Raw genomic sequence first — 19,884 nt, 5'->3', positions numbered from 1 at the left:
TTCAAGGACAGTCTTTTTTGGCCTTGACCAACATCACAAAAAGGCACATCCTGTCACAAAATGATGCAAAAAACGAGTCCATGCATTTGTTAACTATAGACTTGATAATTTGAATTCCATTTTATCAGCCTTACCTAACTCGTCTCAGAAGACTCTTCAACTGGTCACAAATGCTGCAGCAGGTATACTGACTTGACTAACTAGTAAAAAAAAAAAAAAAAAAATCATTACTTCTATCAGCTTGTTTGCACTGGTTTCTATCTAGAATAGAATATAATTCCTTCTCCTCATCTACAATGTTCTTCATGTTCAGGCACCAATTGTGCCTTTTTACCCCTCTAGAAAATTATGCTTGAAGGACGGAGGCCTGCTTGTGGCGCCTAAAGTCTCTAAAAAGTTAATGGGAGATACTACCTCAGGCTGTAATCAGTCTCCACTCCTTTGGAGACTTCTACCAGTCAGGGTCCAGGAGGCAGGTGCCTTCTCTACTATGAAGAGTAGGCTTAAAACTCATTTCTTGCCATATTGATCAATGTCATTAAGTATGTCACTCATAGTTGATAAATGTTGGGTCATTTGAAATTAATAACAAAGAGTTCTTGACCTGCTCTTATCTCTTGTAAATTTTCAAGAGATAATCTTTAGTTATGTATTGGCGCTATACAAATACAGTGATTGATTGGTTAACATTGTCAGTAAATATGGAAACAACACAATATAATAAAGCACACAAATGAAATATAGAAACACTTTATTCCCAGAAGTTGTAGCAGTGAGTTATCTTCAGACATAAAAAGGCCAAAATAAACCAACTTTAGTACAACAGTATGCTGTACAACAACAGCTTACCCATTCACATTCTGTAAACCCACATACAGAAACACTTTGATTGTAAATGTCCCACCAGGCTACTGTGTGGACACTGGACAGGTCAAGTACAGAAACAACAGAACACACTATTGCGTAAGGGTGGGGCAGCATGAATGTTTGACTTAAGATATAGAATGTAGCAGGTGGGTGGGGGGCACAGTAAACACATCACCAGAGTCCTACAAACAGCTGGAATGGTGGGTGGATCAAAAAAGGGTAAAGATGCATTGTTGCCCTGTACACCTTTTCCACTTCAGAACACACAGAGTGGTTCAACTGCAGTTACAGTTTACAATTCTTACTCCTATCACATCATTTTGCCTCAGTGAATATCAGTGCAGTTGGTGTGGTTTTAGTACAGAGCAATAACGCATTTACAGAATCTGTCACAGGAAAATACCTTAGTCGAGTCAAACCTTTTTTTGTCATAAGAAAATACCAAAATTGAAAACACAAATTGTTTGATCTTTCGTGTGCAAAATTCAATACTTAACAAATCATCTACAGCCATCCACCCCATGATCAAAATTATTCTTATTTTATACGAGTTGGATTTAATTTGTGCCATCAAATACACAGCAATGGAGGAAAGTGCTAGAGCAGAAATAGGGAAGGAAAGACACAAATATTGCTTCTCCATCATGATGACAATACTGTGCAGCTGTAAACATATATGATCAGTTCTTATCATACTGGTTGATTATTTAGTCGTAGTTTTTCATGGGTTTTTTTAAGGGAAGAGTGCAGATTTTCTAGTGTGAATAAAGAGTTTGGGTAATGTTCCCAAAAGAATGAAAACAGAAAAGAGATTTGTATTGCTATGGGAAGGAATCAACTATTCTTTTTTTTTTTTAAAGGGTAGAAACGCTTTTAAGTTGTAGAATCATACCTTGTTCATTGTATCAATCAGCAGCCTTTATTCTAAAAAAATCAACTGTACAAACACACACATTCACACGCACGCACACACACACTCAAGCATATTCACACAGTCAACATCTGCCTTCTGACAAACCCAGACGAGGTCAGGATGAACGTATGGAAAAGCCATGCAGGGCAAAAAATGCCAATTCAAATAATTCAAATTTTCAAATACTTTTCCACACAGTATTTAAGTAAGGAGTTTTTAGTGCAACCGTTTACGATGGGCTGCTCTGCAACTGAGTGCAGCTCTGTCCTGCCACCACTTCACGGTAACTGCACTATTACAAATTGTTGAACCTTGGAGTGATCTACCCCTGATATCAGACATCCATCAGGTTCAGAGGAGACTGTGAATGGAGAAGGGGAGCAGAACAGACAAAGACCTTAAAAATGGAGTGACAAGGGAGTGTATGCTCATGGGTTTCATTTACGGTCCATTTACGTTGGCATGGCTTGGAGTTCCAGGTCACAGGTACAGGGTCACAGGATAGAGGGTTCCAGGACTGAGGAGTCAAACCGGTTTCAAAGGTCAGAACCAAGGTGCACACTTATGCTGGGAGAGCGCTGCGTGTGGTTTGACGCTGGACTCAAGTATCCCAGCCCGTCCTCTTGCAGGATGCATGAGTAGCGGCCAGCTTCAGAAGTGGTGTGGTTGCTGTTGGGAGGGGCGTTACCGCTGGCAACCTGCTCAAAGGACCGGGAGAAGACGGCACTGGCAGTGCGCGTCAGGCTGGTGAGAGCTCCTGCTTTGGGCACCGATTGGCTGGAGGTGAGCGTCAGGCGCTTGACAGAAAGCTCTGCGTTTTCGCTGGCAGCCCGGCCAGTTGTTAGGAGGCCTGCTTCTTTGTCCTTGTCCTTGCTGGACCGACCGCCAAGCCGACACTTCTTCATGGCCTTGGCCCCCAGGTTCAACGTGGTGACGCTGTTGCTGATAGTGATGGTGGGAGGGGTCATGTCTGCCCCTACCCCACCTGGCCACACCCCTTCATCCACCTCAGAAATATCCATCAGCTCATCCGGGGAACCCAGATCCACTGCGTCTGTGAGACAGACAGAGGGAGAAAAAACACCGAAATGAAAAACAGGAGTATGTAGAGGAAAAATAACTCATTTGTCATCCAGCCCCTCTGGTCCAATCAAAGATTACGTGGTTTTAATATATATATACTGTTAGATTATGAGTCCAATGCAATAACTCAGAGCTTTGTTTTGGGCTGCATGACAGAGGAGTTCTGTCTCTGTCCAGCAGGTGGCACCTGCACACTGTAGCCTCAGTGTACAGGGACTGCTCACCAACTGAACAAAGACAGTGCAAGATCTTTATTATAGCCCAGCACACAGGTTAGATTCACCAGCAGTGTTGAGACAACAGTGAGTTGTTTACTGGCAGAGTAGTGCATGTTTGTCCCAAAGTCAGGAAAGGACATAAGCCTGGGAGAGACCACAAAGGAAAGGTAAAGGAAGAACAAAGGTAGAGAAGGTAAACCCTAAATACATGTTCCACCTCTCTATCTCTAAAGACATACAGGGCTTAAAAAATCTTTCCTGCTCCATTTGGGGCATGCATCACGTCCACCTGTGTGAGTCACCAGTCACCCACATACGTATACACAGTTTGGATCTGATGCTACCTTGGTAACAGAACACCTGTAAACAGCTGGTAAAAAGACAGATAGGCAGGTCCTGATAAAATCTTTCATGGTGGATTCTGCATGTTGAAAAACAGGTCAGCAGTTATCAACATTAACACTAACAATTATAAAACAATACAGGACCTGCATATCTTTCCTCAGCTTCTAGCTACTAGTCAGAAGGAAGTAATCTGTTTCCAGGTGAAACCCTGGGGTAACATGTCGAGGCGTACTGAGGTGCGCTTTAAGCAACCCGAAAATGTAGTGATCGCTCCAGCAAAAAACCCAGGAGTAAGCCCCGTAAAAAACCTTGAGAGAGTACAAACTCCTGGTCATGGCATGGATATAAGAGATTATATCTGGGGGCTTTATGATTTAATGGTACCACCTCTTTTAGTTACCCGGCTTTATATCAAAACGGACTAAACTAGATACAGCTGCCAGCAGTTTATTATCTACAGTAAATGTCTTATTTAATGTTTATTAAGTTAATTTTATACATGAAGTGGATGTTCCTTGTTTAACCCATGTTTAGTATGACTGTGTGATGGAGCAAGGAACATTTCATTATTATGCAGTTTTTATTAGGTTATTGATCTGTTACTTCAGTTTGATCTTAAATGATTAATTTGATTTTCAGCAACAAAGGAGAGAGTGAATGTATAAATTACGTTCAATAGACAGATGAGAGGAAAGAAATTAGACAATTAGGCAAGTGAGGTCGGTGGAGCCCAGCGCGAAGAGGTAAAGGGGGAAGTAGTCATGCAGCTTCTCAGACCACGCCCCTGCACACAGTTACCTAGGTTACACCGGGAGCAGGGCAGGGGGGAGGGGGAAGGAGGGGGTCTTAGTACTGGCTTCTCCCTGTGGAAGCCGACCCAGAACCCTCATTCTCCACCATCCGCCTTACAGACTTCTGCCTCCTGACATCCTGACCCCGCGTGCAGGAGTCATGACCTCGGGGGTCCGGGCTGACCTCAGACGCGGCGCCCAACACGTCACTCTCGGGGCGCTGCCGAAGGGAGTCTCCGTTGGCCATTCGCTCGCCGCTCACACCTGTCACACTGATCTCAGGGATGGCCACGCCCCCCTGTGCAGCATCAATTTCTACACTCACCTCCTGGGACTCTGATGGGGGGGAGCATTTGCATATAGAAACAAAAACACAGATAGACAGACAGACATGAATCATGCACACAGACATGAAAAACAAAAGACGGTCATGTGCACAGGCACACATGACCACAGTGACACAAGACAAACAGAGGTTATCAGTGTGATGGCAGAAAAATAAAAAGACAAAAATCAGAGTTACAGAACATAACACATGGTCAAAAACATGCTACATGGAGACAAATACAAACACAAAACTGGGCCATCTCTCACCACTACACATCCAATAATTTTTGATAGTATTTTTCTCTGATGTCTGCTCTTAACAAAAGCTTAACGCACAAACAAGCAGCTCTAAAACAGGCTGCAATGAGCAGGATTCATGAGATGAAAAAGCGGTGTTGGGCTCAACATGAAACCTACTCATTAAACAAGCTAAAAGCTGCAATTATCTGCCTGATCTGCACTCTACAATTGAGAGAGATGCTCTTCTCCTGAACTGCAAACAGTCTGTTATCATTGACCCTAATTAAAGATAAGGTTTGATTTATTTTTTTTCACCTGAATAAGTAGGAGTTTCTTGTAAGCTGATCTCAAATAACAACAACACAGAAAATCTTCAAGATGTCTATTTCTTTTATACTACCTGCTCTCTGGTTTTTCTGTTTCTGTCATATAAGGTTCATGCACCGTTGAATCTCCTTGTCTGGCTGCATTCATCTGTTTCTTGCCTGACTTCTCTTATACTTTGACATTCGCCTGTCTCGGGTCTTCCAGGATCAAATCATGTCTGTAATGTGGAAACTCTAAAATGAGAGGTGAAGAGCATGAGCTAGCAAACTGAGGATGGGTGCCCTGCAGTTTCAGGTGCTGACAGTGGACAAGAACACTTGTGTACAAATTGACTGTTGGACATGATATGGTAGGGACACAGAAAGATGAAAACGTCTTAAGCGATTGCTCTATCCTTGTAGTTCTCCATCCATATGATTGAAGAAAAATGTGAAAAGTGCATGTGGGAGCTTTCCTGTTTTGTTTTTTTTAGTGACTGGAACTCCGACTGATGTGTCCTCACATCTACATAGTCTTTTTCCCCTCGTGTATAAGTCTCACCGTGTCTCTTCCAGCGGTGTCCCCTGATAGACAGAGATGTGACAGCATTTCTGGAGATCCTAGAGGAGGTTGGTGTTATCTCCACCTGGATACTCCGCGCACCCTCCTTGTTGTTGCTCTTCAGTGCTGCGCCATGCAGGGACGACTTGATGGCGTTACCCACCTGAGGACAAAAAAAATGCACACAACAAAAACATCACTGCCTCAGAAAATGACAGAGACGACAGAGGGGTTGTATATGAAGTATATAAAACTGCCATTCTGGAAGTTTTGACATAAAAATAAGGTTTCAAATCTACGTTGGACATCTGGGAAAAGCTTATATGAAAGTAGAATAGATAGTTGTTCGTTGCTTCATCAAGTATGAAACTGTGAAATTAAATTCTAAAGCTTTTTTTGTGAATACTAACTCTTAAAAATGCCTTATTGATAAAACTGTCTACTCTTATGTTGTTCTTTTTATTTTCTAGCCAACTGATCCATGTAATAAAGTATGAACTACATACAACTCATCAAACCTTAAATACAAAAGCATGTGTCTCCACTTTCACTTTACATCAGTGAAAGTCAGAAAAACAACTGCATAGAAAAGCTCATCCTTTGCACCCACAGGTGTCACACAACTCAACAGCCAAGTGTGAAGATCCTGGTCCGGCACATAAAACCTCTAGTACAGATTTCAGATACTTCTCAGAAGTGTTTTGCTTCCTAAGTCTGACTGAAGTTCAGATCATGTGACCAAAGCAATAGCGTCCGATCATAATCCCATTTCTCAACAGATTTGTGAACAGGGATAAACCTAAAAGCTTAGCACAAACGAGTTACACAGAATTCTGCTTGAACAAAAACAAACATGCTTTGTGTTTCACTTCATTTCACAAGTCTTTCCATGATAATCCTCGAGTGGCCCTTGTACCAATGATTATGTTGAACAGTTGAGTGTGAACACGAGGTAGAAGGCATCATGATCACAAAACAACATGCCTTTTGTGTGAGAGACTGCATCTCATGACAGACATGTCACCAAGCTATGCTAGGCTAGCAGCTACCTGGTGTGTCCCACTGTTTGTAGTGTGTTCACGGCACGTGTCCACATACGTCTTTTGAATCCCATCACCATCACCTTATTAAGATGGTGGTGTTTTTTGAATGTTGTGGAGCAGTACACCTTGACTTGTGTAGTATTACTCTGAGCTTAGGTCCAATCCTCCACTCCCTGGACCTCAAGGATTATAGCTTAACTGAGCAGAGTGGAAAGCATGTAAATAATCTAGTGGGATTACACTGCTTGCAGTTGCTGACACACACAGTGGCCAACACAATACAGCATAGTGTGTTGTGCATGAACCAAAACTACAGACAGGCATGTGTTTAAATCACATGCTCTGTCTCAGACACACACAAACACTTCTGCTCCTAAAGCACACACAAAAAGAAGGGATATGTGATACAAGCAGAAAAAATGGTTGCACCCACCAACAGAGCTTCAGGGAAAAGCTCCAGCTGGGCCCGATACAGGACATCATCCAGTGCTTTGGATCCCAGTTCAACTTCCCCATTACACCTACACACAGGAACAAACACAAAAACATGTTAGTCAGTCTAAGGGTGTTTTCACACTTGTAGTTGGTTTGCTGTGGTCTAAATCATGGACCAATTTGTTACATTGTTGTATAATTATCTCAAATTTGGTCACATGGGACATATACTGTACAAGCTGACCAAAATGTGTGACACTCATGAAAAAGGATCTCTAATTGGTCGGAATTCCTTGCTCTAAAAATACCAAAAGTAGCAAGAGACGCAGCATAGCCATGTTTGAAATTTCTTTGGCTGTAAGAAATGTCAGTTATCGGCACAGTTGAGTGCAAATGCAGAACAGGGGCAGCCATAATAGACTGGCAATAGTGAATGGAAGGTCGTAATTGGCCTAATGAGGTGTCATCTAAAGAGTGCAGCCACCTTTTGGATGTACTTCAAACGAAAATTCATTTAAAAACAAGAAATATTCAAGATTCACGATAATGGGAACAGCGATGGCAAATTTGAACCAGTCCTCCTTGGATCTTTATGGATGTAATGTGTTTGGAGTGAAACTTTAACTGGATTTGGATTGTAGGGACCCTTGCTGATGCAGCAGGACATGTTGTGATAATATCCATCGATGTTTACAGAAATCATTATCCTATCGTATTTTTAGAACAGTGGGAAATGTTAAGAAATACATACAGTTAGAAAAATGAAGACAAAGAAAGTAAGTCTGATCAACACTCACAAGGCGTAGTGTATCCCTGTGATGAGTTGAACCAGGAACTCTGACGTGACTGTGAGCCGTGTGCTTATGCCTTTATAGCGCCGTATCTGTTGCCGTGGGTAGCCGCATATACACACCCTGTAGGAAAATCATTGAAATCTCAGAAGAAGCGCTTGTTTAAGTGAAAAACACACAATTTATTAATGGTTTACAACATTACTCACATGATTTTAAATACCATATAATGTCAGAGGACAACTGTTAACTGTGCACTAGGGGCAATAGTAGCTGCTTTATACTGCACACAGCTGTTACACAGTTCACTTTCTGGGGGCGAAATCAAAGCTTATCACTTCTCTTTGGCTCTGTGCTTATCAGAGACATGCTCAACTGTAGCTGGCAAATCACCAAAGTCACATAGCTCGATGAGTTCAAAGTACATCTTTGCAGTAATATAACAGTGGTATCTTTGCAGTCTTTGGTAGGAAAGTCCAAAAAAGGATCATAGAAGCGAGGGCTTGAAAACAATGTGTTTGTGTGTGTCAATGTGTGTGTGTGGTGAAGTAGCCTTCTCAAATACACTAACAATCAAGAAAAGGACACAAATGTCACATGGTAATATTCGAGCGTGCATGAGGGTCGAGGTCCCCGGTCCTTGTGATAAAGTGACCCATGAGTTGTATAATATTAAGTTATCCTGATGTCTCTGTTTGTGTGTCTATGTGTGTGCGTGTGTGTATCTGTGTATGTCTGTGTGGGTGTATGCTTTACCTGGAGCTGAGCTGGCAGAGGGACTGCAGGGAGGTGGACGTCATGTAGCTCAGAGCAGCGTTGTAGCACAGCAACAGGAAGGTCAGCACATCAAATCTAACCACACAAATGTAACATTTAAAAAGCATGCCTTATGTCAGACTACATTTCATGGCGTATAAAGCTTTTTCTATATATGTAAACATATTAGGAGCAGCTAGTCTCGGACATAGTCAAGCTTCCAACCATACTGTGAATAAAATAAACACAAAAATGTAAACAGTAAGATACTAGTAATTTGAAGTAGTTCTCCAACACACTTGTAAAAAGACCGATTTGGAAAAATGGCAGGAATACCCCTTTAAACTAAACAAACTAGTCACCAATAACTTTAATTGAAAAAGATTATAATCAAAGTATCACAACATGATCTGGCTGAAAAACAAAAAACTAATTTATTTTACAACATGTACCGTAACCACTTTCTCAGTCAGTATTAAACGGGTTATAAAACAAGAACTGAAAAAAGTGGTGAGTGGTAGACAACCATGACCTTCAGAGTTCTGTGGCCTCCTTACAGTAATTTAGGAAACCCTAAAAGCAACAACAGAGGAAAGCAGACTGCCATGGGCTGCATGCTAGTGTAGCATGCATAAAAAGATTAGCCCTGGCAGATGCTGAACATTTGAACACTGTGTACGGCTGAGGAGAGGAGACACTGAAGGATTTTAAAGTTACCCTCGGGAATATGTTCCAGAGTTTCATTTTGACTGAACAACAAAAACCTATAAGTGCATGGTTTTGCCACTGAACACATCAATGTGTTTTCTTCCATGAAATTCTTCATCTTTCTTTATTTCTGGTTCTATTTTGGTTGTTGCTAGCTGCCCATTATAAGCTTGCTTCAGTAGAGGTCATTTTAAAGACCACCATCTGCACAACAACACTTGAAAACACTTGCCCCCATCATGCATCTTACCTGTTTTGTGCTGTAAAGTTCTCTCTCTGGAGATGTGGCCCGCTGTACACCACCCTGCTCAGCCCGTGATTGGCTAAAGCACCTTCTGTGAGGGCCATGGATCCAATAGCTGAAGGCTGGAGTGGAAAAGATGGGAGTCATTGTTGTTTAAACTGAACATAAGCTAATTAAAGATTTTGTGTGCATCTGTTTGCATTCCTCACCTCATGGTACACCGAGGGTTTTGAGAGGGAAGGGACGGTAAAAGATAACACTTTACTCTGTCCATCTTTATCGACTATTTCCTGTGAGTCAAACACACAAAATGACATTGAGAAAACGCAAGAAAAACAAAAGCTTATCTCTTTAAGCCTGCTCATCAGTAATGAGTGGGTGTCTGTAAATGCACTTGAGGGTCTTTGTTTCCACACTCTTCTCGGTTTGGTTATTTGTGTGTATACTGTGTATACGCAAACACATGCACACCCCGGGGTTCTGGTGTCCCCTCTGTGCATGTTAAAGTCAAATAGATTAATTGGAGCCAGCTTGTGGGTTGAGTGACAGTTGACCTATTCTGCTATTCAAAGAGCAAGTTAGGGGGAAAGTGCATTTTCTTGATAGACGGCACATAGAGAGACAAAATGGATGGAAAGGGAGGCAACACACTATAAAAACTACATTTAAAGGCATCACTCTGTGCAAAGCTTGAGAGAAAATGATGGGGGAAACCTATCCATATTACAATGCTTCTGTTTTTCAGTTCCCTTTTTTTAACCCATATTTTGTCAACCAGTGATTTTTTTTTAACAAAGCAGATAAGACATGGAGTAATATTTCAAAACACATAAAGACATTCCAGTAAATAGAAAACAAGTGAAACAGATCAGCAGGGAGATCAACATTGCATGCACACATACAAACACACCACAACCACAACCACCACCACCACCTTCTTCCTCCCTTCCTACCAGGTTGTAAATGCCCAGCAGCAGGGCCTCGATGCAGCCGGAGGTGTGGGGGTCTCTGGCTGCGCTGACGGACAGGAGGCTCCACAGGAGCTCTGGCAGGAACTGTAACGTAAAACGCTGCAGCTGTGGCTCACCGCTTCGGTAAAACTCAAACAACTGGTGACACACTGGCTCTAGCAACTGGGGTGGATAAGACAACAGAAATATTGAGGCATGTTAACAATTATACTCAAACTGAGAGTGTAATATATTTTGCATTTGTCATTTTTGGTTCACTCGTTATTTTAGGATAAAGCACAAAAAGGACCATAAGAAAAATATTAGCGATACAGGTACATTTTGCACAAAATGTTGGTCAAAGGTTGTGTAGTCATGAGTTAAACATGTGTAACATCAACATGAATTTAGATTTAAAAGTAAGTGTCCATACATCGCTGTAGTTCTCTCGGACGACCTTGTAAAGTGCAGGGACCAGAGCACCTTTGTCCTTTAGTGAGGCGGCATAGTTGGACACAGCACTGTCAGGAAGGGTCTGAAACACACAAACAGCAGAACTCTTATAAAATAATGACATGCGAGTAGTTAAAAAAATAAACTCACAGCAAGAAAAGTTAGCCAAACCTTTGTTAATGTAGACTGAATTTTATCAGTTTCAATCTGACACTTGCTGCCTATTGATTAATCTCTAATCAAAGACACACAAATGTGATTTTGAATAAGAAATCTGTACATAATTATGGTAAGAGGTGAATAAAAGAGAACTGATATCAATCAGATGAGTACAAGCACTACAACAATTGCCGTATTGAAGCTTTATGTGCAGGGAGGCAGCATCGCTCTGGTTGCATTTGGAAGTCAGCTTCACTGAGAGTGGGCGACAGGTTGGTCCTGGTGGACTGCACAGGAAAATCTAATTTTGTCCTTTAATATTACCCCTCGACAAGCCCTGGTTTCTGTGGCTGTCACATATCAGGTGCTGAATGCTCATATTTGAATAGGAGCGTGCAATCTCTCGTCAACAGGGCATTCAGAGAGTGCGGAAGAAATTTTGCCAATAATATATCAGCAGCAGAGAACGCAGTGCATGCATACTCATCATGCAATATGCTTTTTAATATTGCTTTTTGGGAACACACACACACACTGATTGAAGCAGTACCTTAAATTCTGACAGCCATTCCTCCACCACTCCTTGGTCCATAGCCAACATGATCCGTCATCTGCAGTGGAGTCACCTCTACCTGAGAGAGAAAAATTACACATACACTCTGCATTACTATTAACACACAGCAAATCAAATTTACACAAAAGCACTCACAACTTTAACAAGGCTCCTTCCATGTTTGCCAGCCTGCTACAATGTGGTCTCCTGCTATAAATATTCTGTTACACATAGCAAACAATGTCACGGCAGTGGTGAGCAGTGACTGTACACACTCCAGGCATAGATTCAATACTCCAAAGAAGCATAAGTCTCTTCTTCCCTCAGATTCCTCTCCAGACACACACACACCTCTGCAGCATGTACGATACATAACCTCATATCAACTCAGGCTTGCAAACAGAAAAAAAAAAAATCACCCACACGGAGAGGAACCTGGCTGCCTTCACCATAAAAGAACTGATGAGAGAGGAAATGTCTTTGAATTTAAATGCTTGTTGAACAAGATGAACAGTTTGTGATGCATCTTAAAAAAGGGAGAAAGATTATTGACTTATTGACTTTCACTACCATTCAGTCACCTCTGCCTCTATCAAGCTTTTTTATTTTTGATAGCCTGTGTTATCCATCACATCACTTATGCTGTCAGCATCACAACTTCTCTCTCTGTCATCCTCTTGGCACCACACTTGTTCGAAAACAGTTTCTCCTCGGGTGATCCCCATCTTCGCTTCCTGCTTTTTAGCTCTTGATTTCTTTTCATCACCAATTGGTCTTATGGTGCAGTTTTAATAAAGAAGCTAGTGGTTTGTTTTTGGAATTGCTGTTCTGCAATCACGGGGGAGGACGTGAAAGATGTAAATGTAGAGAGAAAAAGCGACAGAGATACAAAAATAGCTGAAAACAAATTAAAATGGGATTTTGACAACAGATTTAAACATCAACTACTATCCAGTGAAGAAACACAGAATCTTGTTCATTTGGATAACTTTGTAATTCTGAGCATTTTACAAACACGATCAGGTTCTTCTGAAGAAAAAAGAAACAGCTCTAAAGATTAAAACATAGATCTGTCTTTCCTCTAACTTAGTTTTGTAGGCAATTAGTCAACTGACAGAGTTTGATAAATGCAATTTTCCTAATATGAATAAACATCCAGGCTACTTGCTGTATTAGACTATTCTTCAGACACAGCACAGTAGTAAGCTGAATAACAAATCTTAGCATAGCTTGTTAGGGTGCTAAACTAAAAGCATCTTAAAACACCAAAAAAACAGGGTGTCAGAAATGTTTTTACCATTTGCTAATTAGCACTCAACACAGAGTCAGAGTCTACACTGATCAGAAAGTTTTTCGTTTTACAGGCATTATTTTCCAAAGTATTCGGTTGGCACTAAATGAAAAGTCAGGGAATACATTTCATAAATTCCTCCTGAAATCACAGATATCTTCACCAAATGTTATGGCAACCAGAGGATAGGTTGAGGGATCAGTCAAGTCAAAAAGGAGAACAATCCACCGGTGACCATGAATGTCGGAACCGTATCCTATAGTTGTTGAAATATTCCTGTCTGTGACAAAATGTTGGACTGATTCATAAGTTCCTTTTCAAGAGATGCTTGTATGGTTTGCCTTCCATCTTCTCGAATGCAATCCACTGTTAAATAGTAATTTTAAAGTCGATCTAATAGCATAATAACTTTCAGAAGGGAGAAATTCTAACCCATTTCCTCAGAGTGTCGGGGTTGCCTGTTTTCAGCACTACATGACTTTTGCAGCGGGTCAAGGTTCTCTCACGAGAAGTGCGCACGGTTTTAGAGCACTAGTTCCAAACCAGCCTTTAGCTAAAAAGAAGCTATTTATCTCTGTACTGTTTGATACAATGGCTGAGGCTAAGAGACTGAAGAGGACAGTGACAGATGGAAGCTAAAAATATACCAAGCAAGAAGCTGACTAGAGTAAATATTGGACAGGCTTTGGACACGTTGGCGAGAGCTAGGCGAAACAGTAGGTTGCAAGTCCGACACCTAGCGGTCTATGTCAATACAGTGCACTAAGAGAACTTCAATGGGCACAAAAGCACACCAAAATGAATTCCTCAATATTGTGGTTTTAATTTTTGGACTAAACCTTCAATGTAATTTGGCACTCCGTGGAGCTGTGAAGGCATTATGAGACATTTCAAGGAATCATCAATTTATCATTTAACAAAACTTAACTGCAAAAAGAGTCTTATTAATAATTAAAATTAAGTGAATGCAGTCCTCGTCTTTTCATGCTGGGGCCACTTTAACCACCACTATACTGTGAATTTCACAATACGATATGACTGACCAAGGGCACAAGCTATCAGCTAAGGAGGAGGACAGCATCTCCTTGCATTGTGCATGTTCGAAAGCAGACTTTTTTTTGCAGAGTATCTACTGTGCGCTCTCAAATCATAAGCACAAGACTAAATAAACTGTTGAATGCAGAAACAGAGTCCATGTTTGGTAAGTCTGGTAACAGAGGCTGAGTAAAAGGAGGAAGGAAGAAGTCCTTCTATGTATGTGCACACTTATGCAGAAATGTGTGCTCGAATCCAAGCTGAAGATGGCATTATTCCCCCTGTTATATTACGTCTTACACTTCCCACATTTCCTCTTCTTAAAAGTAGAAATCTTTCCAGCTGTATTGAGAAAATAATTCAAGCATATTCTCAAAGACAGCAGATTTCAGGTACAGAAGTGTAGTTTTCAAAATTGCAATGATTAAACATTTTAAATGCATATACTAATATATCTGTTTATGTAAGTGTAATACACAAGTGTGTTATTGAAAAAAACATGCTTGTAGTTGAATTTATATCTCTTCCTCTCCCTATCCCTATCTTCGATTCTCCCCCCCCGTCACTCCACTCATCCTCATTTCTCCCCCTCCTGTTTGTCCTTCTCCCTAATCTGTCTTTCACACATCAGAATAAGTTATTCTTTATGATTCCGGTGCTTGGTCCCTCCATTGCAACCATGTGTCTATTTATGGACTGTACCAACAACAGCAATGACAAGGGGGGAGGGGAGCCAGTGACTCATAAAATGGGGAAGGATTATAAGACAGAATAGCCTCCATTTAGAGAAATTAGTCCCTTTGTGGTGGAGTGTTGCTCTATTCTTTCATGCTTGTGACGGCTATGAGGAGGAGGGCAAATCTAAAGCTGCCATGTGCATGTTAATGTCTAGCTCTCTTAATGACAAATGAAAAGTCTTTGATCAGAGTGCAGATGAGTCAGGCCATTAAGAGTATATGCTCTCCTCCTACAGACTCACTGACATTTTGTAAATTTAAACCATTCAAGTGGACCTTTATAGATGGACAAAATTAGTATATTTTACATGTGTCACAATATATTTGAACTAATATCATATAGGATCATGCTTATAAATCCTGATGATGTGATGTTTCTCGAGGGCTGTACTTCAAGAAAATGTTTTTATTTACATTTGGGAAAACAAGATTTTTAGACCCGCACATCACATCTGCACCACAGTTTATTCATTGTTTTTATTTGTAATAAATCTGCAGATCAAGAATAATGAAATGGTTCGAGTTTGAAAATGACAGAAAATAGTCAGACTTACCAAGTTCCTGAAGATAAAATGTATGACCTCTCCAGATAGTAGATACCTTGTTTTGTTAAGCCAAAACAGTCCAAAATAAACATTTGCAATATTGAAAAGAAGCTAAATAGAAGGGGGAGGCCTTGATTGATAGATGAATTTAAATTACAAATATATTATCCAAACAGTTGTATGTATCCATTTATTTTCATGTATCAAAGTAATTCTTCTTAAGATGACAGACTAGAAATCAATACGTGGAGCTACTGACCTTTTGTGAGTCAATTCAATCTAAAAATGCTTTCAAAACCCAAGAGACAGCATTATGAAAATCCACGAGCTACCAGCGGAGGAAAAACTAAACTAATTGACCCTGGAGTACACCATAGAGCGTAATTATGTTATTAGGCTGATGATTGTCTTCTGTCTTAGTCTGTATAACTAACTGTAAGCCATCTCTGTGTCATTATCGATACACAGATCATGACAGAAATCAAGTTACACTAGAAACCCACTACAAACAATGAAGCAGCCGGTGCACTTCCTTTTTACAGCCCAAGCACAATGACCAGAACAAACACTCACACATACACACATAAATTAATCAGTGTTAAGAATAAGTGGCTGAACAGGCTTGACAAGAATAAGTAACAAACCAGTGAAGTGATGAACAAGTAGCTGCATTATAAATGCAGGAGAGGGACAGATAGGCATAGCAGGAGGATAAACAGAGAACAGATCAATAGCTAAATGAATTGAAGGATAGATAAATGGATGTTCAGTCAGAGAGATGAGGGATAAAAGGAATTCATGAAAACCCAAGGGAGGGGTAACTGAAGAGTGGTGAGAGACAAAGAGGTCAATAAAACAGAAGAGTTCATTTGGTTTCAATCTGTGCTGCCCCTGGCCACCTCAAAGCAATGAAACACAAACCTCTTTGTAATGTAAACAGGCTCAAGAAATTGATCTAACCAATGTGATTAGCACACTAGCTGGGGCTTACTCAGTTTTCTCACAAATGCAAATCTATGGTGAAGCAAAGCACTTGCAAAAGAGTGACAAGGAATGTGTCATAAATTGCACAACCGTGTGTGTGCAAGTGTGTCTATTTGATGCCTGGTGGACAAAACCTGTTCTTGTGAGCTAGCTAAAGTTGACAGCTCGTCCCCTCTGAATTAACACCCACGCTCCCGCCTCAGACTCCCTGAAACACACACTAATACACACAACACACTCTGGGTTGGCAGTCTAAATGAGCTTAATTTTGACTCCGCCTTCCAACACAAACAGATCTCCTTTGAGTTTACATTCCTAATCCCTGTTGTCAGTATGATCGCATGCCCTCACAGATCAACAGTTGAGCACCTGAGAAAAGACTCGACACAGAAAACAAACACGCCTTCACATGGATTTACAGAGAAACAGTAAGAAAAACAACACTTTAAGAACATAGAAGTGTCCTCTAAAGCTCAACATACCTGTCTGGGATAGCTCGTAGAGAGAGTTAAAGTGAGAATGAAGAAGGGGGACACCCACACACATTCATTCCTCTGCCAGCTGATTACCACAGTTCCATATTACACATATGCTAAGGATGCTTTCAGGAAGTGAGTGGGCCAATAAGCTTGAAGACTTAAATGAAGAAGGAAAGGAAGCAGAGAGAAAAGAGACGAAGTGGGTGGGTTTTTAAAGCTGCCCCAGCTGCTTTTTCCTGTGGTGCAGGGTGCAAGACAATCAACACAAGCTACTGGTTACGCTGATAATAGTATGACACCCATGTTACTTCACTCAACAACTTATAGCAACAGGGAAATAGAGTTTTAAAACAGATCAAATTAGTGTAAAAATTGCTCGCTAAAGAATGCTGAGCTGACTCAGCCCTGTACAGGGCAGGCACACCCAAACCACGAATAAGCTTTAAAACCAATGTCAGAAACAGGAAATGTAACAACATACTTCCAATGAAAAAGCTCCAAACTGAGTTGAGTTTGTTTCGACTTTAATAGAAGCAAAAGCCATTAAGGAACTATTTTGAGGAGCGGTTGGATGCCCTAGTAAAGGTGAAGTCAGTGTTACATAACCGTGATAATAAAGGGCAGAGCCTCTAGCAAACCCAGAACTCACAGCTTGATCAGCAGCCCTGCTGAGAGCTATCCATTCCTGTAATTTAAGCATCTTGTTTTGACATTTCTCTTCGGTTTATATCACATCTTTCTTATGTTGTCTTCTTTATTTGGACTGTTGTTAACCCTATTGCTTCATTGCCTTCCACCTTGCATCCCCCCCCCCCAGGGTCTTCTTGAATAGCAATTTGCTTGTAGCTTTGAGGTTTTTCTTTTTTGCTTTTCCTCTCGTGTATGCACATGCAGCAGGGTACTGCCTGTAGCTAAGAAGACATGACAACAGAGTCTGTGGTTTGTGCGTGTGTGTTTGTGTGGTTTTTGCTGCTGAGGGAGACAGATAGAGAGATCTGAAGGGAAGGAATCCTCTTATAGCAGCCTACGCTCTTTTCTCCGTTGCCTCTAAGCCAGTGATGCATCTTCGTTCCTCCTCTCTCCTCCCCTTCAATTCCCTGTCTTGCTGTATCAAGTGAGCCTGGAGAGACCAGTGATTAACATCGCTGATTTTTCATTTGTAATGCTGCCTTTTATCTGCCCTTCTTTCCCTCCATTCATGTTCATGCCAGAGTATAAAATAACTCTCAAAATCACTTAATGTTAATCCGTGCAGATAAATTGCCTGACTTGATTGATTAGTAATGGAGATAAATGTATCAACGCTTACAAAAAATAAACTTTTGATTGTAAAATCAACACATGTATTTCACTAAACTGTACTTTGTGCATGCATAATTTAATAAAAAGTGGAGGGATGGCAACTGATGTTATCAAAGAAATCGCAGGATATTTCACAGAAACATCAGCAATGGGTGACTATAGCTAGATGCTGGCTGACAGCAGAGCACACACCATCTTCTTGCTCCATGACCTGGCGGGCTTTACTGTCAAAAAGCATTAGGGGCACCAAGACACTAGCAGCAATAAATATGGCACATTAACAGGCCTGCTCATATTTTTTAATGCGTGAACAGACACACATTCTGACCCTGAGGAGACCACTTCAACAGGGCACCACCACCCATCCAAACTCATCTATTACTGGAGGTCAAACCTCTCCTTGATGCAAAGGCATAAACACTCATAAACAAGAACAGCGCATTAATAAAAAGCTCATTTCAAACAGCAATAATGCTAAGCTTCATACTCAGACAGGAAACCCCTGAACTGACTGAGTGCTACTGCCATTGGGGGAAAGCTGCATCACATGATAGCTATCAGAAAAATCCTAACAACGCATTATCTAACAATGCCGTCTGCCGTACAGGCGCGGGCACGCACAGAGATCACCTGAGGTCACCTGAGGAATCTTAAGAAGTATCTTGCCCCACACACACACACACACACACACACACACACACACACACACACACACACACACACACACACACACACACACACACACACACACACACACACACACACACACACACACACACACACACACACACACACACACACACACACACACACACACACACACACACACACACACACACACAGGTATTTTGAAGTCAGGTACAAAGTCTGCCCCTATATTACTGCATAAGCAAAATGGTTGCCTTGTTAGCTTTATGTTTCAGAAAGCCTTCACAACTTGAAGGCAGGTTTATGCCAATAAAACTAACTATGCCTGTCTGGAGGAACTGCTAACCATCTAGTTCTCCACAATGACATTGGTTACAAAGCTTCTCTGTAAACAGCGTGTAGTTATCTGTTAAGATACTGGTGCAGCGTCGGAAAACACAAGCTGTGCTGTTATATAATGTCGTGTATTTGTTAGCCAGTATCAGCCTGTAAATGAATCCCCCGCCGTCACACTCCTTAGGTCGGCTTGCTGAATGACTTCGAGCTGTCACTACGGTTGCTTATAGATTAGCTTGATGGTTAGCTAGCTTGGCTAAGGCGCGACACCAAGTAAACCGGGGAAGTTACTGTTTACTTACTGGCATGCTATCTGTCAACTTCCTGGTATCGTTATCCACTATCGTTCCGGTGAGACGAATACACAGCTATCACTTCGCTACTCCATAAATCTCCTCAATAATTGATTTCCATCAGCTCCTTCCACCTTCATTACTTTCTCTACTCAGACTACCTTAGACGAGCAGACTTGCTCTCCGGGGAGTGACACGCGTCCTAGCCAATGAGCGAACAGTATTAATGTCGCTGCCGCACCCCCCCAAACCAAGTATCCAATCAAATCAAACACTAGGCTGTACATTCATAATTTCCACGCTCATGGTAGATTGTCGCTGTCAGTCTGTGCTCTTTGACAGCAGAGTGATTCTTAATGAATCACATAAATAATGAATTCACAATCTATTGGCACATGATAGCATTGTAAGAACAACTGTTGATACTGCAGGCTATAAATTATAATTGAACTACGTTTAGTCATTAATTTCTGTTGATCCCTTTGATTTAT

General features: G+C 41.2%; 1 protein-coding gene across 3 annotated transcripts; it reads right to left on the bottom strand.

Annotated features, from left to right (window-relative positions):
* Positions 1 to 734: 734 nt before the first annotated feature.
* hycc1 (hyccin PI4KA lipid kinase complex subunit 1) lies at positions 735 to 19,587 on the bottom strand. 3 transcript variants are annotated; one of them, XM_061059493.1, is made up of 12 exons: positions 19,403 to 19,587; positions 11,741 to 11,822; positions 11,012 to 11,113; positions 10,582 to 10,761; positions 9,838 to 9,918; positions 9,635 to 9,750; positions 8,677 to 8,772; positions 7,927 to 8,043; positions 7,128 to 7,215; positions 5,652 to 5,814; positions 4,225 to 4,553; positions 2,695 to 2,834 (listed from the first exon to the last, which is right to left on the bottom strand). In XM_061059493.1, the coding sequence occupies exons 2-11, from the start codon at positions 11,789 to 11,791 to the stop codon at positions 4,273 to 4,275; spliced, it is 1,275 nt and encodes a 424-aa protein (XP_060915476.1). In that variant the 5' UTR covers positions 11,792 to 11,822; positions 19,403 to 19,587; the 3' UTR covers positions 2,695 to 2,834; positions 4,225 to 4,272. The 3 variants fall into 3 exon arrangements, with proteins under 3 accessions (XP_060915474.1, XP_060915475.1, XP_060915476.1); XM_061059491.1 differs by lacking the exon at positions 4,225 to 4,553 and having other exon boundaries at positions 735 to 2,834; XM_061059492.1 differs by lacking the exons at positions 4,225 to 4,553; positions 19,403 to 19,587 and adding an exon at positions 16,818 to 16,976 and having other exon boundaries at positions 735 to 2,834; positions 11,741 to 11,818.
* Between the last annotated feature and the right edge of the window lie 297 nt (positions 19,588 to 19,884).

Source organism: Labrus mixtus, chromosome 16 (assembly GCF_963584025.1).
Source record: "Labrus mixtus chromosome 16, fLabMix1.1, whole genome shotgun sequence".
Classification (NCBI taxonomy): Eukaryota; Metazoa; Chordata; class Actinopteri; order Labriformes; family Labridae; genus Labrus; species Labrus mixtus.
The sequence above is the reverse complement of the archived record's forward strand: the minus strand, read 5'-3'. Positions and strand labels throughout refer to the sequence as shown.

Bases quoted from the DNA above. Each gene is read 5' to 3' on its own strand.
- hycc1 (XM_061059491.1), bottom strand. From the start codon at position 11,791: ATGTTGGCTATGGACCAAGGAGTGGTGGAGGAATGGCTGTCAGAATTT. The intron at 10,762-11,011 runs GTATGGACACTT...TATCCACCCCAG, and splicing joins TCCGAGAGAACTACAGCGAT to TTGCTAGAGCCAGTGTGTCA. The intron at 2,835-5,651 runs GTGAGACTTATA...TCTGTCTCACAG, and splicing joins ACACCGCTGGAAGAGACACG to ACGCAGTGGATCTGGGTTCC.